Source organism: Lathyrus oleraceus, chromosome 3 (assembly GCF_024323335.1).
Source record: "Lathyrus oleraceus cultivar Zhongwan6 chromosome 3, CAAS_Psat_ZW6_1.0, whole genome shotgun sequence".
NCBI lineage: Eukaryota > Viridiplantae > Streptophyta > Magnoliopsida > Fabales > Fabaceae > Lathyrus > Lathyrus oleraceus.
The window spans coordinates 345,119,903-345,138,812 of record NC_066581.1 but is presented as its reverse complement, the minus strand read 5'-3'; the positions used below and the strand labels follow the sequence as shown (position 1 = coordinate 345,138,812).

General features: G+C 31.8%; 1 protein-coding gene across 1 annotated transcript; it reads right to left on the bottom strand.

Moving 5' to 3' along the window:
* Positions 1-1,111: 1,111 nt before the first annotated feature.
* Positions 1,112-1,925, bottom strand: LOC127129237 (3'-5' exonuclease). The gene has a single exon (XM_051058496.1). The coding sequence runs from the start codon at positions 1,815-1,817 to the stop codon at positions 1,191-1,193; it is 627 nt and encodes a 208-aa protein (XP_050914453.1). The 5' UTR covers positions 1,818-1,925; the 3' UTR covers positions 1,112-1,190.
* Positions 1,926-18,910: the final 16,985 nt, after the last annotated feature.

Sequence of the window (18,910 nt, the reverse complement as noted above, 5' to 3'; positions counted from 1 at the left end):
CACCTGATGGTTGTCGGAGGTGTGTCTAGCCGATTGGATGGTCACTAGATTGTCTCTAACAACACATGATTTGGCTGTGGAACAAGCAGACTGGGTAGAGGGAGATTTTTAGCGGTGCTTGTTGCGGCTGCAACCAATAGTTGAGCAATAGAACAAGTCAATTTTAATGGTTGCACTTCTTGACGGTTATAGTTGAGCAATAGAACAAGTCAATTTTAATGGTTGCACTTCTTGACGGTTTTTGTGGGATAAATTTGGTTGAAAATTTAGTGTAATTGATTAGAAACGCTTATTTATGTCCTAACTAAAGTATATATGAATCTAAGAACAAAAAATCATGGTAACCATAGAAATCTGATGTCGATTCCCACGTAGAGCATTAATTTTCTGAACAAGAAATGGATGATAACCGGATAAACTAATATAAGTATTCTTTGACAGCGGAGCTTTAGTTCTGATGCTGTGGATGGAACTAACCTACAAGGTTACACTCCATCAATCACATAAGTGTATATGAAGTGAATATTGAAATTTCAAATGTAAGCGAAGTTACCAAAAAAAATTACACGCTTTATCTACTTTTAAAAGGGGTTGGTTTGTAAGTAAAATGTGAAAGGAGAGCATGAGATGCAGATTTTCCATAAGATCTAGGGGCTTGGATTTCTTTTGTATATACAAGTATTTCTTCTATAAGAAATACTCTTTCATTCGCAAATTATAAAATTTGACATTTTACATAAATTAAAAAATATAATTAATTTAACATGAAAAAGAGAAATTAAATATAATTTTACAATATTGTTCTTCATTAATTACATATTAAAAAATTAAAAATAATAAAAATAAATAATTGAGGGTATATCGAGTAAAATTCTATCAATGTAGCCAAATTGTTTTTATAAAGTAATTTATAATTTGAAAAAGATGGTATTCTAATATAAATGTCATTTTTTTTAGTAAATTGATATTTATATAAAATATTTCTCAAATAGTAGAAGTAACGTAATTAAAATTACACAGTACTAATATGTTACTCTAGACAAAAAAAAAGGCATTTCATAAATACAAAACTCCAAACTGCATTGCTAAATGAACCACAATCCTACAAACATATAAATTAAAAGAAACCCCATTGGGGAAATAACAAGAACAATGAAGTATAAACAAACCAGAAATCAACCAATCAAACCCTAGCTACCAGCAAAGAGAATCCTCCCAATCTCAAATGAAACAAAAGCATCAATACAAGCATATCGAACCTGCTGAGGACTAAGCTTAAAATCATTCCATTTACTCATGGTAATCTTCCTCGGTTTCTCCATACCCTTCCCAAGAACATGTAAAGCCAACGTTTTAAGTCCAGCACGTTTCATGTGATCACCCAATCTCTCAACAGCAAGGCTGCAAAGTTCAACAAAGTTTCCAACGCGCAACGAGTAGTCTCTAAGAAGCTTCTCCACGTCCTCTCCAATACCAACACCAACAAACGTGTTGTCTTGGTTCTCAAGAAAAGCGACAAGTGATTCTGGAATAGATGGAGCGTGGATGATTTGGAAAACAAGGCATTCTCTGTCTACGCAGAGTTGGAGGACAGCGACGGGGTTATCCATTGAGGGCTGTCTGTTTGGGAGCCACTCCACGTCTAGGCCGACAAGGTAGCGGCGGTTGTGGCTATTGCGGGGGAGGTTTGAGAGCCAATCTTTGACTGCGGAAGGAGTGTGCGTGACGATTGTGCGAATGACTTGAGAATGAAAGGTAATGTTGTATTGGTTGCTGGTTTGGCCTGGAGGAGCATTGTTCACTACGTTGGTGGACATTTTGAATTTGAAGAAGAACGATTTTGTATTTTTGGTTTAAAGAGTGTGATGCATGGAAATGAAGATCAATTCCTATATACACCGGAGAGAGAAAGATAAAGAAAGCAATCAAGAAAGATTAATTAGGGTCTCTCTATTTCTTTACCAACGCTTAGGTTTCTATATACTTATATTCCCAAGGCTATTGAAGAAGTAAATGAATAGAAGGGGAAAAGGTTAGGCCCAAATGAGACTCCGATAATTCAGTCTACTAGTACCCACAAATGGGCATATTTCTTCTACTACTACCCTTTTCTATAAAATATGAGATCGAACCTAATCTAGATTTATTAAATGAAATAAAGTTATAAAAGAATACTAATACTATTAATAAATTAATTTAGCTTTTTGTGTAGTGTACTATAAGTAAAAAAAAAAAGACTTATTTTTGTTGTTCTAAGTTATTCGGAAAAAAATCAAATTTATTTTATTTAATTATTTTATTCTGAAAATATTATTTTTTTAAAGTGAAATTAAATATAACTTATGTTTAATATTCTCTTAGTTTTTTTATAAGTTATAACCAATTAAAATTGTTTTTATATTTTTACACAAAGTTTGTTAAAAAAACAAAAAGTTATTATACTATAAATTTTTTTATTTTATTTTACATTATTATTTTACATTATTATTATTACTATTAAGAAAATAGTAATTGATTTTTCATTAGAATTGATAATAACATTTATTTTAAAATACACTTTATTATAAAACATGGAGCATATGCAAATATTACATCTCTCTTAGGTAGGTATGATGTTTTTATCTATCTTTCGATCTCTCTATATGAATCACACAATGAATCACGAAAGCCAAATAAGTTTAAAAGTGTTTCTTAATCACATTAGTTATCTCCAAAGATTTCCCAAATTCCAATAATACAATAATAGGAATATTTATTTGTGACTCTCTTTGAGAGACTATTGCAGAAGAATTAATGCTGGGCAAATTCTCTTGGATTCCAACCAGAAAATCTTGTAACTTTTGATATAAAGAATATTGTTCCAATAGGTTTTAGGGACAATAAGTTTGACGGGAATGGTATTAGAGATTTATGCACTACTACAAATAATTTATTTTATGACAACGATTTTACTTCACGTAACAAAAATAATTTAAAATAAACTAATTTAATGTACATGCTTCAAATCCCAGCAACTTCAATTTATATTTTTAACTCATAAATAATCAATTTTTCACATCATTTTTATTTACTTATATATATATATATATATATATATATATATATATATATATATATGTAAACACCCACAAAATCCTAACGAAATGCTCTAGACAACGAGAATCCTAAACACATATCATCCTCCAACTCCTGAAAAAAGTAAGAAAATACGAAGATGATATGTGTTTAGAGCTCTTGTTCGCTTCTTCTTCTTCTTCTTCTTCTTCTTCTTCTACTACTACTACTACTACTTCTTTACTTTTTCTTCACATATTTGGTAAGTATAACATCATTATTCATGTTACATTAACGTTGTTGTTGTAGTTATTGTTGTTGTTTTTGTTGTTGTTTGTTATTGTTGTTTGTTATTATTGTTGAGATCCGGAATCTAAGAGTTTAATCTTGCTGTTGTTGTTGTTTAAACTGAAAATAATATTATATGTCGTTGTTTTTGTTGAAATAAATATGTCATCTGTTTATTGAGATTAAAGTTATATGTTTATTGTTGATGTTGTTGTATCTTTGTTGAGAGATTTTTTTTCTAGTTCTTGCTTAATGTTAGTTGTTATTTTTTGTTGTTTTTGAGTTGTTGATGTTATTGTTGTTGTTGTCTAGTTGTTATACTTAGAAAAGTTTTGAAATATATATATTTAGGATTTAGTTGTTGTTATTGAGTTTGAGACTAAAATTATGTTTTTTGTGATTCTTTGTGCAACTCTCATTTTCTTCCTCTGAACATGTCAAGAGGATATTATAGTGACAAAAAATACACTTGATTTTATTATATCTAATATCGATTATTTGTTTCACTAACCCCTCTTTGAACATATAATCTATTAAATTGTTTTTGGAAATAACAATATAAAAAATGTATGTTGTATTTGAAAACATCTTACACTGGTTAATGATATTCGAACATTCTACAACTCGTCATTCATATCAGATTCTTTGATGATTAAAATCTCTCAAATACTTTTATTTTTCGTTCAACTTTCATCCACACTTGTTGAATGAATAAGTATGGAAGAAACTTGAACGAAAACTATAAGTATTTGAGATATTTTAACCATTAAAAAATATGAGACGAATGGTGAATTACGGGATGTTTGAAAAACATTAATTAGTGTAACTTTTTTTTCAAATATAATTGTTCATATAATTATTTTGTAAACCAATTTAAAAAGTTATATATTCAGTTAGGGCTAAATGATACAAGCAATCCATGTTAGATATAATAAATTCAAGCTTGTTTACCCAAGAATTATATTTCAAAACTTGAAGGGGAATATGTGTTTTCACCATTTAAAAATTACAAAATGCATTCTCTGGGGATCGAACTCAGGAACATTTAAACTATCCCCTCGGTTATTCAGAAATTGATGAATAAAGTGGCAAGTTTTTATGTCGTCCTTTATTACCTCGCATGTGTAACCGAAGTACAATCCACTTTGCGCCCAAGGTAAGATATTTTTTTGTTGTATTGATGAGAACATCTTTCTTGTTTCCATGAGACTTGTTTCATGTGTAGACTGGATAGAGTGACTGATAGCCAAATAAAACTTAGATTGTTTGGTTTCACTTTAATTGGAAGAGCTAGAGCTTGGTTGCAGTATTTACTTAGTGGAACTATCTAGGCTTGGAAAGAATTAGAAGACAATTTCTTGGAAAGGTTTTACAATAATTCCTAGTTCGTGGAGAGAATAGCATTTGAGATATTTTATCCCTTAAAGAACAAGAGATGAATGATGAGTTATAGGATGTTTAAAAACTATTAATTAATGAATTTTTTTCTTCAAATATAATTGTTCATATAATTATTTTGTAAACCAATTTGAAAAGTTATATGTTCAGTTAGAGCTAAATGATACAAGCAATCCATGTTAGATATAATAAATTCAAACTTGTTTAGCCAAGAGTTATATTTCAAAACTTGAGGGGATATGTGTTTTCACCATTTAAAAATTACAAAAAGGATTCCCTAGGGATCAAACTCATGACCATTTCAACTATCCCTTCGATTATTCAAAAACTGAGGGATAAAGTGGTAAGTTTTTATGTCGCCCTTCGTTACCTCGCTTGTGTAGTCGAGGTACAATCTGAAGGAGAATGGTGATCCAAAACACAATAGAAATTAAAATTTTCTCCTTTAGTGATCCTTACGAATGGCCATGATCAGTGATAGAAATAGTTACCTCTTTGTGACGATTGAAACCTTTGATGCAGATCTAAGGAGTGATCACGAACGTTAAATGGTGACAATGCATTTACTCAGTCTGCACGAACGGATTCCTTCAGTCTCAGTGTTAGCTGCTACGAATTAAGGCTTTGTGTGTGTGTGTGTGTGTGTGTGTGTGTGTGTGTGTGTGTGTGTGTGTGTGTGTGTGTGTGTGTGTGAGAGAGAGAGAGAGAGAGAGAGAGAGAGAGAGAGAGAGAGAGAGAGATGGAGGGAGAGAGAGAGAGAGAGATGAAATTTCATCTAATGAAATGCTTCTGCACAAGTGTTCTATTTATAGAACCACTTGTGTGGGTTGCAAGCTAAAAAGTCCACTTAAGTGTATATGACCCATATCTTATGGTATACCAAAAAATCACTTAAGCGTGTGGTACCTTACCATATTTTGTATTCTACTTAAGTGCACTGTACTTTATGATGTTCCATAACCCTGTAGGTTTTCGTGACATTGGCAATTATATTGAAGCACATATTTAACATAATAAACAGTGAGCGATATTTAGCAACACATCACTGTTACCCAAGGCACGAAAATGTCATGTGATCTGACAAATCCCTTTTTATGATAATACTTGTGTGTACAATTATCCTTTTGCCCTTATGTCTATATTGAACACAAGGCAAAGACCATGTCATCCTTGTCCAGTTCAATATTGGCCCTTAGACATTTATCCTGTTACGCAGGATGGGAAAATTCCATCTAGGTCACTCATGTCCCTCAGCATACTTCGTGGAGTATCCATCAACTGTCTTTATGGTCATCCAATTATGGAGAATGTTTGATCAGCAATAAAGCACTCGACTCTACATCTAGGGTCCATAGTGGCTTCAGGTCGAAGGGTGGTATACACCACTATCACCATGAGAATAACTTATGACACTTTGCATAACATTCTATATAGTATTCTCATAGTGGATCAATCCAGTATAAATATTACTCATAATATTCATACCTATGTTTAAGACGTGATAACTCTTTATCCATGATCCATGAGATGTGATTATCAATCTATATACATAATAGTCTTAATGCTTTAATGTTATCCCATTTAACAACAAAGCTCGACTATAGATACTTTACGAATAATGCCCTTATCTTTAATGGGATCTCATTATTAAGTCACACTTGATACATTAAACGAACTAGCTATTATAGGGACTTTATTAAACAAACATAATAAAGAAAAAAGCCTTTTTATTATTAATAAATAATTTGATACAAGTATCAAAAGTATTGACCTCTAGGGCTTACACCAACACAATCCACTTCACACTTGAGGTAAGATGTGTTTTTTTTTTGTAGTGATGAGAACATATTTCTTGTTTCCATGAGACTTGTTTTATGTGTAGACATGATAGAGTGGTTGATAGACAAATACAACTTAGATTATTTGGTTTCACTTTAATCGGAAGAGCTAAAGTTTGGTTGCAATATTTACGTAGTGGGACTATAGGCTGGGAAAGATTTAGAATACAATTTCTTAGAAAGGTTTTATTACACAAAGTCCTAGTTCGTGGAGAGAATAATGGAGATTTCATATTTTGAACAAGGTGAATCAGAGTCTTTATATGATACTTGGGATAGGTCTTAATTATTTCTTAAGAAGTGTCCTAGTCATAATATGGACAACATGGAACATATAAATCGTCTTACACAAGGCATGGGATTAAAAACTCTAATGGTACTTGTTGCTTAGTTGGAAGTACTATGAGAAACAAGAATGACGATGAAGTGAAAGTGATAATTTAGAATATGTGTCAAAATGAATATCACTAACAAAGTGATAGATGTAACACCCTTCTAAAATACCCCAAATGTTTAATTAAAATAACAAATATGTATCAATCAGAGTAATTATGCAGTCAAGGGTGTCACACAATATTTCACACCATTCAACACAATAACTGTCATGCTCTTTTATTAATCCAAAACATAAACATTTGCATAAACCGCAGCGGATAGAAATCTCATCAATCATGTAAAACATGTAACATATTACATGTAAAATTATTCAACAACATAAAAATATCCCATCCCGATGTTACATCTATCAGAGTACGACCCACTAAGGAGACTACCCTAGACTCCAACCACTAGCTTCTATTCAATCACTGCTCGTTACCTGAAAAATAGTGTAAGGGTGAGTTCCTCAATCGATATAACAAGCATTATAAAATATCATGTAATGCTAAGTAAATAACACATTTCATCACCCAAATCAGATTACACATTCAGTAACAGCAATCTCAACTCAATCATACTCAACATCAACACAACACACAACACACAACACACGTATAATACTGGAATACATCCATTCATATTATACGCCATACATCAATTATGCAATGAGACTCCATGCATGCGGTACCGACTATTTGTGAACATATAGTTCACCTCACCGTCCAAATCCAGGCACGGCTACCAAGCCCACTAGTCCCACTCATTTGAGACCCAGTGACTCACTCACTAATTCCTCACCATGGGAATTAGCTACCACCCCAAATGGGCCATGCTATGCACGCTAATCACCTAGCATGCAAACATCAACAACAGTCCAAAATGACTAACTCACTAATTCCTCACCATGGGAATTAGCTACCACCATAACGGCCACAATATGCATGCTAATCATCTAGCAATGCAACATCAACAACAAAATCCACAATGGACACATGCTCACACTCTAAGCCATACAACAGTCCATTCACAATTGCATACATAACATGTACATTCACAACATTATGCATACCATCAAACATCATCAACACATGTATCAAAACATCATATCATGTCAATTAATTAACCACAGTATTAGCACACTCTACTAATACCTATACTGCTCAAAATAGCGGGAATAATCCCTACTATATCACTCACCGATATAGACCAACCATCACATATACACATAACATTTAAAATATCCATTTTTCCACTTTTTAACAGTGTTAACCGGTTAACGCCCTGGGTTAACCGGTTAACGCAGCACAAACACACTTCCTGGCAAAACGCAACAGTGTTAACCGGTTAACGCCCTGGGTTAACCGGTTAACGCAGGCAAAACAGCACTAATTTCACAATTCGCAACAGTGTTAACCGGTTAACACCCTGGGTTAACCGGTTAACGCAGACAAAACAGCAGTTTCTGCGCTAACACAAAGCAGAATGCAGAATTCTCCGCATTTTCCGTCGTTGGAGGACTTTCGGACCTCCGATTCCAATTCCGTAAAAAGCTATACGTTAGGGAAATTACAACACACTCAATTACAGGTTCAATTTCAGTTTTTACACAACATATCCATCACAATTTTCAGCATTCAGCAATCCCAATTAGGGTCAATTCAACGGTTTCTCACTACCCATTACATGCTAACCCATAATACCCATTAAACGACGATAAACCCCCCTTACCTGAGTTAATCCGGCAACTTTGAGCTTCAAGCTTTTCCGTTCTCCAACCCTTGCTCTCTAGCTCTTCCTCTTGCCCTTTCTCCACTTTCTCAATCGCTTCTCTGTTTCACGTGAAAACCTTTTCTTTACCAAATGGGCTCTTTTCCTTATTTCCAACTTATATATATTTTCCAATTTATATTATTATTCCAATAATAATAATAATTCAATAATTCCGAAAAAAATAATAATAATAATAATCCAATTATCTAATTAAATTAATAAATATATTATTAACTTAATTTAAATAATTATCATATTATTATCGGGGTGTTACAATAGAGCTCCAAAGAAGAAATGTGTTTCTTGATGCTCGTTTGGAAGTACTATGAGGTACAAGGGTGAAGATAAAGTGAAAGATAATTAAGAATATGTCTCAAAATGAACACCACATATAAAGTGATACAACTCTAAAGAAGAAATGTGTGATAGAATTTGATACTCAGCTTGCTCTAGTAACATAATTTGAAGCTTGAACAAAGTAATTAATTATCATTATTCTGACTCTAGAAAATGACAGTCAAGCCTAGGTGTAACGATGTAATTTTTGTGGGGAAGGTCATGCAAATGGAAACCATGTACCCGAATGACAAGCTAAAGAGGTTAACTATGCTGGAAACTTCAAAAGTAAAATCCTTACTCCAACACTTATAATCTGAGTTGAAATAAAGCAATACATGTGGGTACAAGCTTTTAATTTATTACTTGACGACAATTTAGTACACTTTCTAAATATTTCATCACCTTCATTCATTGATATTTACATCTCTTTTTTTTATCATGCATCTGTTATCCTGGAATTTCTAGAAAAGCCAACAAAGAATTCTACATAGATGAAATATTAAGTGTTAATATTTATTGACAAGCTTTGACTGGAACATGCACGTCGACTAGAGTATTTCGGCTAGCGTGATGAACATAGTTTAGAAGAATCTAAAGATCGGATCTAGCTGATCTTTTGACACAATGTCGAAGTCGAAGCGTTCGACAGACGTCAAGGACTTTTGATATTTTGGATTCCAAAGACTTCAAAGAAGTTGTCTCAACACTATAGTTTTTCACAAATTACCTTCGAAGCGAAGGTAGTTATATGCTTGGAGTAGTTACGAATGTGGATTAATGGTTTTCAACATTTTTCAATTTCTGACAATGTGGAGGTGCTTCAGAAGTCTGAATTATATGTTCTTGATACTTGTCCACTTTCTAGGAACAAACTGTAGGAGACAATTATCTTTATATTAGTATAAATATAAGGCCCGTGCATTGTAATCGAGGTTGCAAAATTTATATATTTCTATATAGAACTAAAGTACACAATGATATGATTGATCACTTGATGGGATATTCTCCTTCTGAATTTTGAGTGCAAGTTCAAACTAACTGAAGACTACCCTGCCCCTGGTTAAAATTGAGGGTTTTATGTGTTAAAGAAAGAAACTCATACTTCAAGCCAAAAGGGTTGACTATGGATTAACTTCCTTATATCTCTGTTGTTTATGGATATGAAGAATTCCCTGCATCATCAACACGATTTTATTCAAAAGCATACAGGTAATGATCTTACGCACTTTTATTTGCATCATTCTCTTTTGATTTTGCTTGAAAACAGTTTTATACTGATAAACAAAATATGAGTGAACACGAATGAATTTAATCAAAACATGCATGTTTATTTCATTACTATTATCATCTGAAAATCAAAAAAGTTTTACAAATGAACAATAAATAACAAACAAGAAAAGATTATAAATGAGACATGATTGAACAATATGATATTGGTGATATGAATAGCCTTGATACTCATCTGAATCTGAGAAACTCCACCAATAACTGCATCCATTATTTGTCCACGGTGATTTGGCAAAAGGTTAGTTATGACATTAGGCCCTGCCTCAAAGAAGGACAATATCTTCTGATCAATCAGCTCTTGTACCCTGGCCTTGAAAACCATAGAATCATCTGCAGAATGTATTATGTATTTGGCATGGAACGCACAAGAAACATTAAGATTATGCCTATGGTGGTAGGAAGAAGTAGCAGGCGAAATATCCTTTGGCACAATTACCCCTTGTTGGACAAGATATGGTAGCAATTCCGCATATGTCAGAGAGATTTGGTCACGCTGAGGACGCTTCTTATCATAACGTCTTCCCTGACCCTGAATTTGGTTTCTGTTATCTTGTGGAGGTCGCTGATTCTGAGAATCTTGAGCATGTGGAGGTTGCTGATATTGAGGTTGGTACGAAGGTATATTGGGCTGCGACAATGTACGGATACCGGTAGTATGGCACATGAGCCATATGAGCTTGAACTTGAGGGTAGACACTTGCTATCAAGGCACTTGCCTCAGCCTCTTTATTCTTAAAAAACCCTGAGACTTCTTAACCACTATTTGATTATCAACACTAGCAGTCTTTCCCATTTTCAGCCCATTCTCAATATGTTCTCCAATGGTTACTATGTCAGCAAAGTTGGACAACGAGCTACTAACCATCTTCCCATAATACATACCTTGGAGAGTGCTCATGAAAATATTGACCAATTCAGCATCTGTCAGCACGAGTCTAACTAGGGAAGCCATCTCACGCCACTTCTGAGCGTATTCTTTGAACATTTCGCTGCTCTTGCAGGCTTGATTTTGCAGTTGTAGCCTGGTGGGAGCCATATCCAGGTTATACTTATGTTGCTTGAGAAAGGCTTTAGACAAGTCCTTCCAAAATCTGATTTTACTGCACTCCAAGCTCATGTACCAATCTAAGGATGCCCCAGATAAGTTATCCTGAAAGAAATGGATAAGGAGCTCATCATTATCAATGTAGGATGCCATCTTCCTACAATACATAATAACATGACTTCTCAGACAACTTAAACCCTTGTATTTTGGCAGGTCTGGCGCCTTGAACTTATGAGGAAGCACCACATTAGGAACTACACATAAGTCTTTAGCATCCATACCAAAAGTGGAGAAACCTTTAATGGCTCTTATCCTCTAAGCTAGTAACTGATAGTCTACTTACATGTTCTGATATGAACCAAAAGCAATCTAATTAGCAGGTTGAAGATTAATTTAATGATTGGGGAGTTGAACACCTTGAGAGATTGCTTAAGTAAGGACTGGATGAGAAGTAAATCGGGGATACCCTTGAGGATACATCAATCCCATATTAACCATCTGACCGACAGTCTGACCATATTGACCCTGATATGGAGCATAGGGTGCCCCAGGATACACAAATGGAGATGCAACAACAGAAGATGTCACAGGATAAGGAGGATGAGGTATCTGAATACCCTGATTCAAATTATGGACAACAAGTTGAGTAGCTAAGAAGGAACAAGAAAATGAAGGTGATGGCCTCTGTACTCATCTTGGTTATCATCAAGAGTTTCAACAGTAACTGGCGCAGAAGTCTGAAGAGTCTATTCTGGGTTGATCTCATAGTTGTCAGCACCAACCATATGAGGAGAGTGAGTGGCCATGCCCCAAGGATGGACAACAACATTCCTATTGGCAGGATGCACACCAAAAGGTTGATATGGCACAAAAGCATTCCCATTAGCAACTTGGGGAGTAAAGTTTAAAGGCAACCCCCATGGATAGGCAACAACATGTCTACTAGGACTAGGGAGACAAATGTGTTGGCTTACCACAGGTTGGATCATAACATTATCAGCAGTATCATCAGAAATGGTGACAATAACAGTTTTATCAGTAACCATAGTATTAGCTGGATTGGCAGAAGTAGAGGTAGCAGCCTTCTGGGCATGAAGGTACTCCAATATGGTGTTCATGTTACATTAGAAGGTATCCATTTTGCATTGGAACTGAGCCAAGGTTTCCCTATAAGTAGTGTTCTCGTGTTCCATATCTTCCATAATTCTCGATTTGTTAGCTCTTGTGAAGTACTAGTGTCGAGGAGTCGTCATCTTTCTGTCAAAGGAAAGGAAAATGTGAGCTCTTTCTAGTTTATAGGCATGAGATGCAAATGAATGAATGCATATGTTGGGTATGAAATACAAATAATTATGCAACATCCATAGATTCAAAGCCTTGATGGTGTAATGACTCAGGTTCACAATTTCGGCATATATACAACGATGCAAAAAGTGGTATGCAATAATGTATGTTAACAGCATAACATAATCCGGATAATATACGTATACTGCTCCATGAGAATAAAGGTATGTATAGTCTATGGTTTCCTGCAGAAAAATCCATATCCCCATCACATGTAGGTTATAGTCTTCAAAAGGTAGTTCCTAGAAGGTTCCTAGAGTCATCGACTCGAAATGAAAATACCTTGCCTTAGCGAATTCTCACAGGACAAATGTACTTCAAAGTGAATCTAGTATGGGTGTGGTTCTCGTGACAACCTATAGTGGTAAAAAATTTAAGATTAAGCTATTGATTAACTTAACTCATAAAGTAAGAGTCGTCGCCGCACTTTTATTATTTCCAAAGGAAGAGGAAAAAAGTACGAACAAAACCCAAAGAAGTTTTAAAACAAAGCTAATAAAAAAGAGATAAAGGTCTAGGGGTTGGTTATTCAAAGGAAATGTGTTAGCACTCTAAACATCCATGGTACTCCATGAGAACCTCTTTGAAAATATGTATATTTTAGTTTGAAAAATGTATTTTTTTTGTAAAGATTGGAGAGATGGGAAAAGAAATATTTTTTTTAATTTTTGTGTTTACTAAGACTTTTGGAGTCTCATGCCTACGTACCAACAAAGTACAATAGAGGATCAAAATCTCGTAGTTTGTGGTAAAAGTAACTAAGGTGTTTGTTTTGATTCATTTTTAACGAAAAGATATTTTGTCATTTTAAGGAGAATATTCAACTAGTCACTCACAAGCATGAGAGTTTTGCATCATCATGAAAATGACTCCAACTTGGATAAGGATCAACAAGTATGCCACTAACTCTCACAGATGAAAAAGAATTATCATCAATTCTATGAGGTGTAAGACCCCAATTTTGACCCCTAAAATCTCTTATGTCATCTCATAGCTTTGTATTGACATCACACCTTGGTATTCTCCTCACCTATCACTCATTGAGTTTGCCTATCTCATTTTTAGATTTTCAATAAAATGTTTCACATTCCTAAATTAACTAATAAAGATAACATATCTCATTTTTGTTTGGGAAGAATTAGTTTACGGGAACAACATTTTTATTTTGGAAGAAATATTTCAAACGCGGAAATGCTAGAGTAATTACGAAATTGTCTCCTACCTTTGTCCAATATTTTTTTCATGATGTCTTTTCATCAAGAGGACATCAACCATCTAAGTCTGCCTTGCTGCCATGGCTAAATCATACCTGTGTAGCAGAAGTTTTTCTTTATGATATTGTAATAATTACAAATTATTTTAATTAAGGTATTAATAGTGTTTATAATTTATTTAACTATTAATATTTAATTATATTTGGAATAATTTCAAAATAATAAATTATTTATATTATTATTAAATTTTTTACATCTATTATCAATCAATTATATAAAAAGGTTAAAATAACATGTATTTCAAAAAAACTTATAAATACTAACATTTTTTATAAATTTAAATTTTAATATTATTATATATTTTAATAGTATTTGTAATTATAGTCAATAATTTCTTTTGATATTATCTCGATTATTTTAAAATAATTTGATTTAAAACTTAATTGAACATTAATTGACATTCTTTTCGATAGTTTGAATTAAAATATCTCAATTATTTTAAGATTATTTGGATTAAAAATTAAATGAATATTTTATTTATTTATTAGATTTGAAATAAGTATTTTCTTTTTATTATTTATGATTTTTTCATCAAATTTATGATACTTTTAAATAAATTTATAACAAATTATATTTAATTGATTGAATCAATTTTTATAAGAACAAAACGATATGTACAAAGATTTCATAGGCTAAGTATTTGTAGTTTGATTGGATCATTTTTAACATTAACTCAAACTCTTTTGGTGAGTTTTAAATAATAAAAACAATGATAAATTTGGTTTTTTTCATAAAACATTTATGTACTAATGAAATAAATATTTTTAGATTTTTTTTGAATAAATGCTAATATTTAATCATAAAAAAAATATAAACTTTTCTAAAAAATCAATATTTAAATATCATTTATTATTATTTATGACCATTTCCTATAAAATCAATTAAGAAGAAAAGAAAATTGACTAAATTTTAAACCTATAATCACAATATAAATTTAAATAATTAATTAATTAATCAATTAAATTCAATTTTATTTTTAAATAATTGAGATAGTGTTAATTTAAATGCTTAAAAGTACTATAATAATAAATTATTTAAAGAAGAACTTTTTTTTTTTTACTTTACTTTAAACATTAAATTTGTACTAAATCATAGTTTAATTTTAATATGTAAGGAAACACTTAAAGATAACTATTTCTTTTTCATTTTAACTATTGTCCCAATTTAGCCAATTTTAATTATGACTATAAGAAAATTTAATATATAAATTAAAAATTACATGTATTCATATACATAATAATATGATATTATTGAAAAATTAATAAATAAAATAAATTTATTAAATTTGTTGATATTTTTTTAATGTATCAGCAAACCATTACAGATGTTTATAGTAAGAAAAGGGAGTGCATATTTTAAAATTGTATTCTCTATTCCATAATAATTTTTTAATTTATAAAAATACTAAAAAAGATTATTGAATTAAAATAAATTAAATAGTAATTATTTTTAATTATATTATTAATTTGCATTATACAAATTTTATTTAATATATTTAATTATATATTAGATATTTAAGCGAAAGATGGGTCAATTAATAAATTATTATGATTTTATTTTAATAAATTATTTTAGTATATGATTAATAAATTACTAAAATAAAATTATGATTTTATTTTAATAAATTATTAAAATTAAAATTATATTGTGATTTTTAAATATTTATAAGAAAGATGAATCCATTACTCAATTTATTATTAAATATGCAAATAGGTTTTAGAAGAATAAAATTGATATAAAGATTCTTTATTAGTAATAATTATTATTTATTATTTTTAATTACTAATAATACTAATCAAAAAATAATTATTATGCTGCTTGAATACTAAAGTTAACTATTAATATTATATATTTTTTTGATGAAAATGAAACAATGTAATTCAATATTATTTTATATGATTAATATGTATTAATAATAACTAATATTGTGAAAAAAACTATGAAAGAAATTATTATAACAAAATCAATTTTATATTAAAAAATGGACTGTAAAGTTTTTTATATTCAATTTTATTTGATCTTTTACCTACAAAATCAATTTAAAAAAATGGACTGTAAATTTTTTTTATGTTAAATTATTTATTATTCGTGAGTTTTGTTTTGACCTAGAATGAAAAATCTTTTGATCAAATTATTTTGTGTGTTTATTTAACTATTGGAAAACTGTATTTCAATATTTAAAATTTGAAGATTATATTCGTCCTTTCCATGCATTTTATGTGCTTATTTAACATTCTAATACAATTGTAATTTAATTATTCAACATTTACGATACTAATAAAGTATTATTATTATTATTATTATTATTATTATTATTATTATTATTGATTTTTTAAATTAAAATATAAATTTTTGACGGGCTGAGAATATATATATATATATATATATATATATATATATATATATATATATATATATATATATATATATATATATATGAGTTTAATTGAAATACACTGACAGTGTAAAAGGATTTTACACCGTCAGTTAATCATAGACGTCGGATATTAAAAGAAGTTTGACTTTTATTTTAAAAATCTATAAAGTAATACAAACGGATGATGGTGATGAAGAAGATTTTTTTTAAATAAACAATTTTTAAAAAAAAAAATCAAAAATAACCTTTATTTCAAAAAAAATTCAAAAATGGGCACATTTGTGCCCTAGGATACACATGGGCGCCACCCTAGATGGCGCCTACCCTTAAAAGGAGGGCAAGTCGCCACTAGGAGTGGCGCCTACTCCTATTTTCTTTTTCTTTTTTATTTATTTTTTTGCTTTTTTTTTTAATTTTTTTAATATGTTTTTAATTATTTTTTTAATTTTTTAAAATCTTTTTTAACTTATTTTAAATTTATTAATTTATATTAATACATATATATAAATAATATTATTTACAAGATATATATATATATATATATATATATATATATATATATATATATATATATATATATATATATATATATATATATTAATTTATATATATATTAATTTAATTTATAACTAAATAATATTATTTACAAATTTTTGGGAGAATTAGGGTTAATCATGTTAGGGTTAATTAATCAATTATAATTAGGGTTTATTGATCGATTATAATTAGAGTTCGGTAATTATGACTTAATTCAAACCCTAATTCTCCCTAAGACTAATTAATCAAGTGCGACACTAATTAGGGTTAAGTACATTGGTGTACAACCTAGATTTTTTCCTATAAATAAAGTGTTATTTCCTTGCATTTTCTACACCACTATTTCCTATCACTTTCTCTATCAAGTTGAGTTCATGGCATCCCCCAGACCGTCATCATGGCAGCGAACATCATCAAGGCGGCCGGATCCTGAACCAGTAATCTTAAAAAGGGATGGGCATGTTATTTTCTCGCCTGTGAAACCCCCAATGGAGATGAAATTTTGGAACATCCGTTCGTTGGACCAACTAAAAAGGTCCTTGATGTCTTGGTTAGAGGGAGATTACGAACCTGGTGAAGTCATCAGAAGGATTCAGAGGCTTAGAATAAGGTTCTCATTTGAAACTGGAGAAACGGTATGTTGGTGGGTTGAAGTTGAAAGCGACATTGATTGCATCCAAATGATGCATGGATCAGATGACATAGTGTTAACTGTTGTAATTTCCTAATGGTTGTTTGTGTTGTTGTTCTTGTATTTGTTATTGTTCTAGTACTCGTTCTTGTTTTAGTACTTGTTCTTGTTCCAATATTTGTTTTTGTTTTAGTAATTGTTGTTGTAATGTTAGATGTTTGTGTTTGTTGTTCCAGTGCCATCTTCTATTTGGAATAAAAAGTAAACTTTATTGATAAATAGCATTGGTACACAGAGTTATGAATATGAAAACTATGTTGTGGAACTAGATCCACGATATGGACATTTGTTCTTATTATGCCCCAGTTGTCGACATATGCTACACTTCCTCTGCATTTTCTCTGCGACGTCCATTTCAGTTCTAATGCGCCTGCTGTTTGGGCGACCACTTTTATTCCGCCGCATCGATTCGTTGTGCCAAACAATTTCCCCGTCATACTCTGGCCAATATGCCTCCAATGCTACCACCGGAAAGGGATTGTCGTATACATTTATCAATGTTGCAACTTTGTAGATGAGAGACACTAACGACAATGCATCGAAGTGGGTGTGTGAACACGCTGCAATGACATGGGAACAAGGCGTACGATAGGCCTGAAATTAACCATAGTCGCACCAACAGTCTGGTATTAGGACCCTATACTCTTGTCTGGGCAGCCCCTGGTTGTGGTCAATTGTTTCCTTGACACTAAAAGTGTGGCCATGGCGGTCGAATTCCGTAATCTGATGGCTGTTGGCTTTGGCAGATTCCTGCCTCATAAACTTCATGCAGGCATCACTATATACTTGACTCGTCTGTAACACTGCATGCCAGCGCTTGCCTCTTGTTACGAACAACGTTGGCATCCGAAAATAGGTCGCACTCACCAAAGCGGTTACCGGGAGGTTACGTATGCCCTTAAAGACGCCGTTCATTGATTCCATAAGATTTGTTGTCATGTGGCCCCACCTCACCCCATCGTCGTATGACCTAGTCCACTTTGCTCTGTCAATATTATCAATCTACCTCCCTGCATCAGAATTTGCCAACACTATTTCCCGACGGTAGTATTGGAATCCAGGTTGGTTTAATGCATACCCCGCGTTTATCAAATTTTGCTTCAAGAAATTATCTTTGAACTCCCGCACAAAATTTTGAGCAATGTGCCTGATGCAGTAGACATGCGTAGACGGAGGGTCATGCCAACCATTTGCTGGATTATTGTATGCACTGTCTATAGAAGCGTGTCTGTCAGAAATCACACAGATGCCAGCTTGTGGAGTCACGTGCGTTCAGAGATTCTTAAGAAA

Excerpts from the sequence above, each read along its gene's own strand:
- LOC127129237 (XM_051058496.1), bottom strand. The coding sequence starts at position 1,817 with ATGTCCACCAACGTAGTGAACAATGCTCCTCCAGGCCAAACCAGCAAC.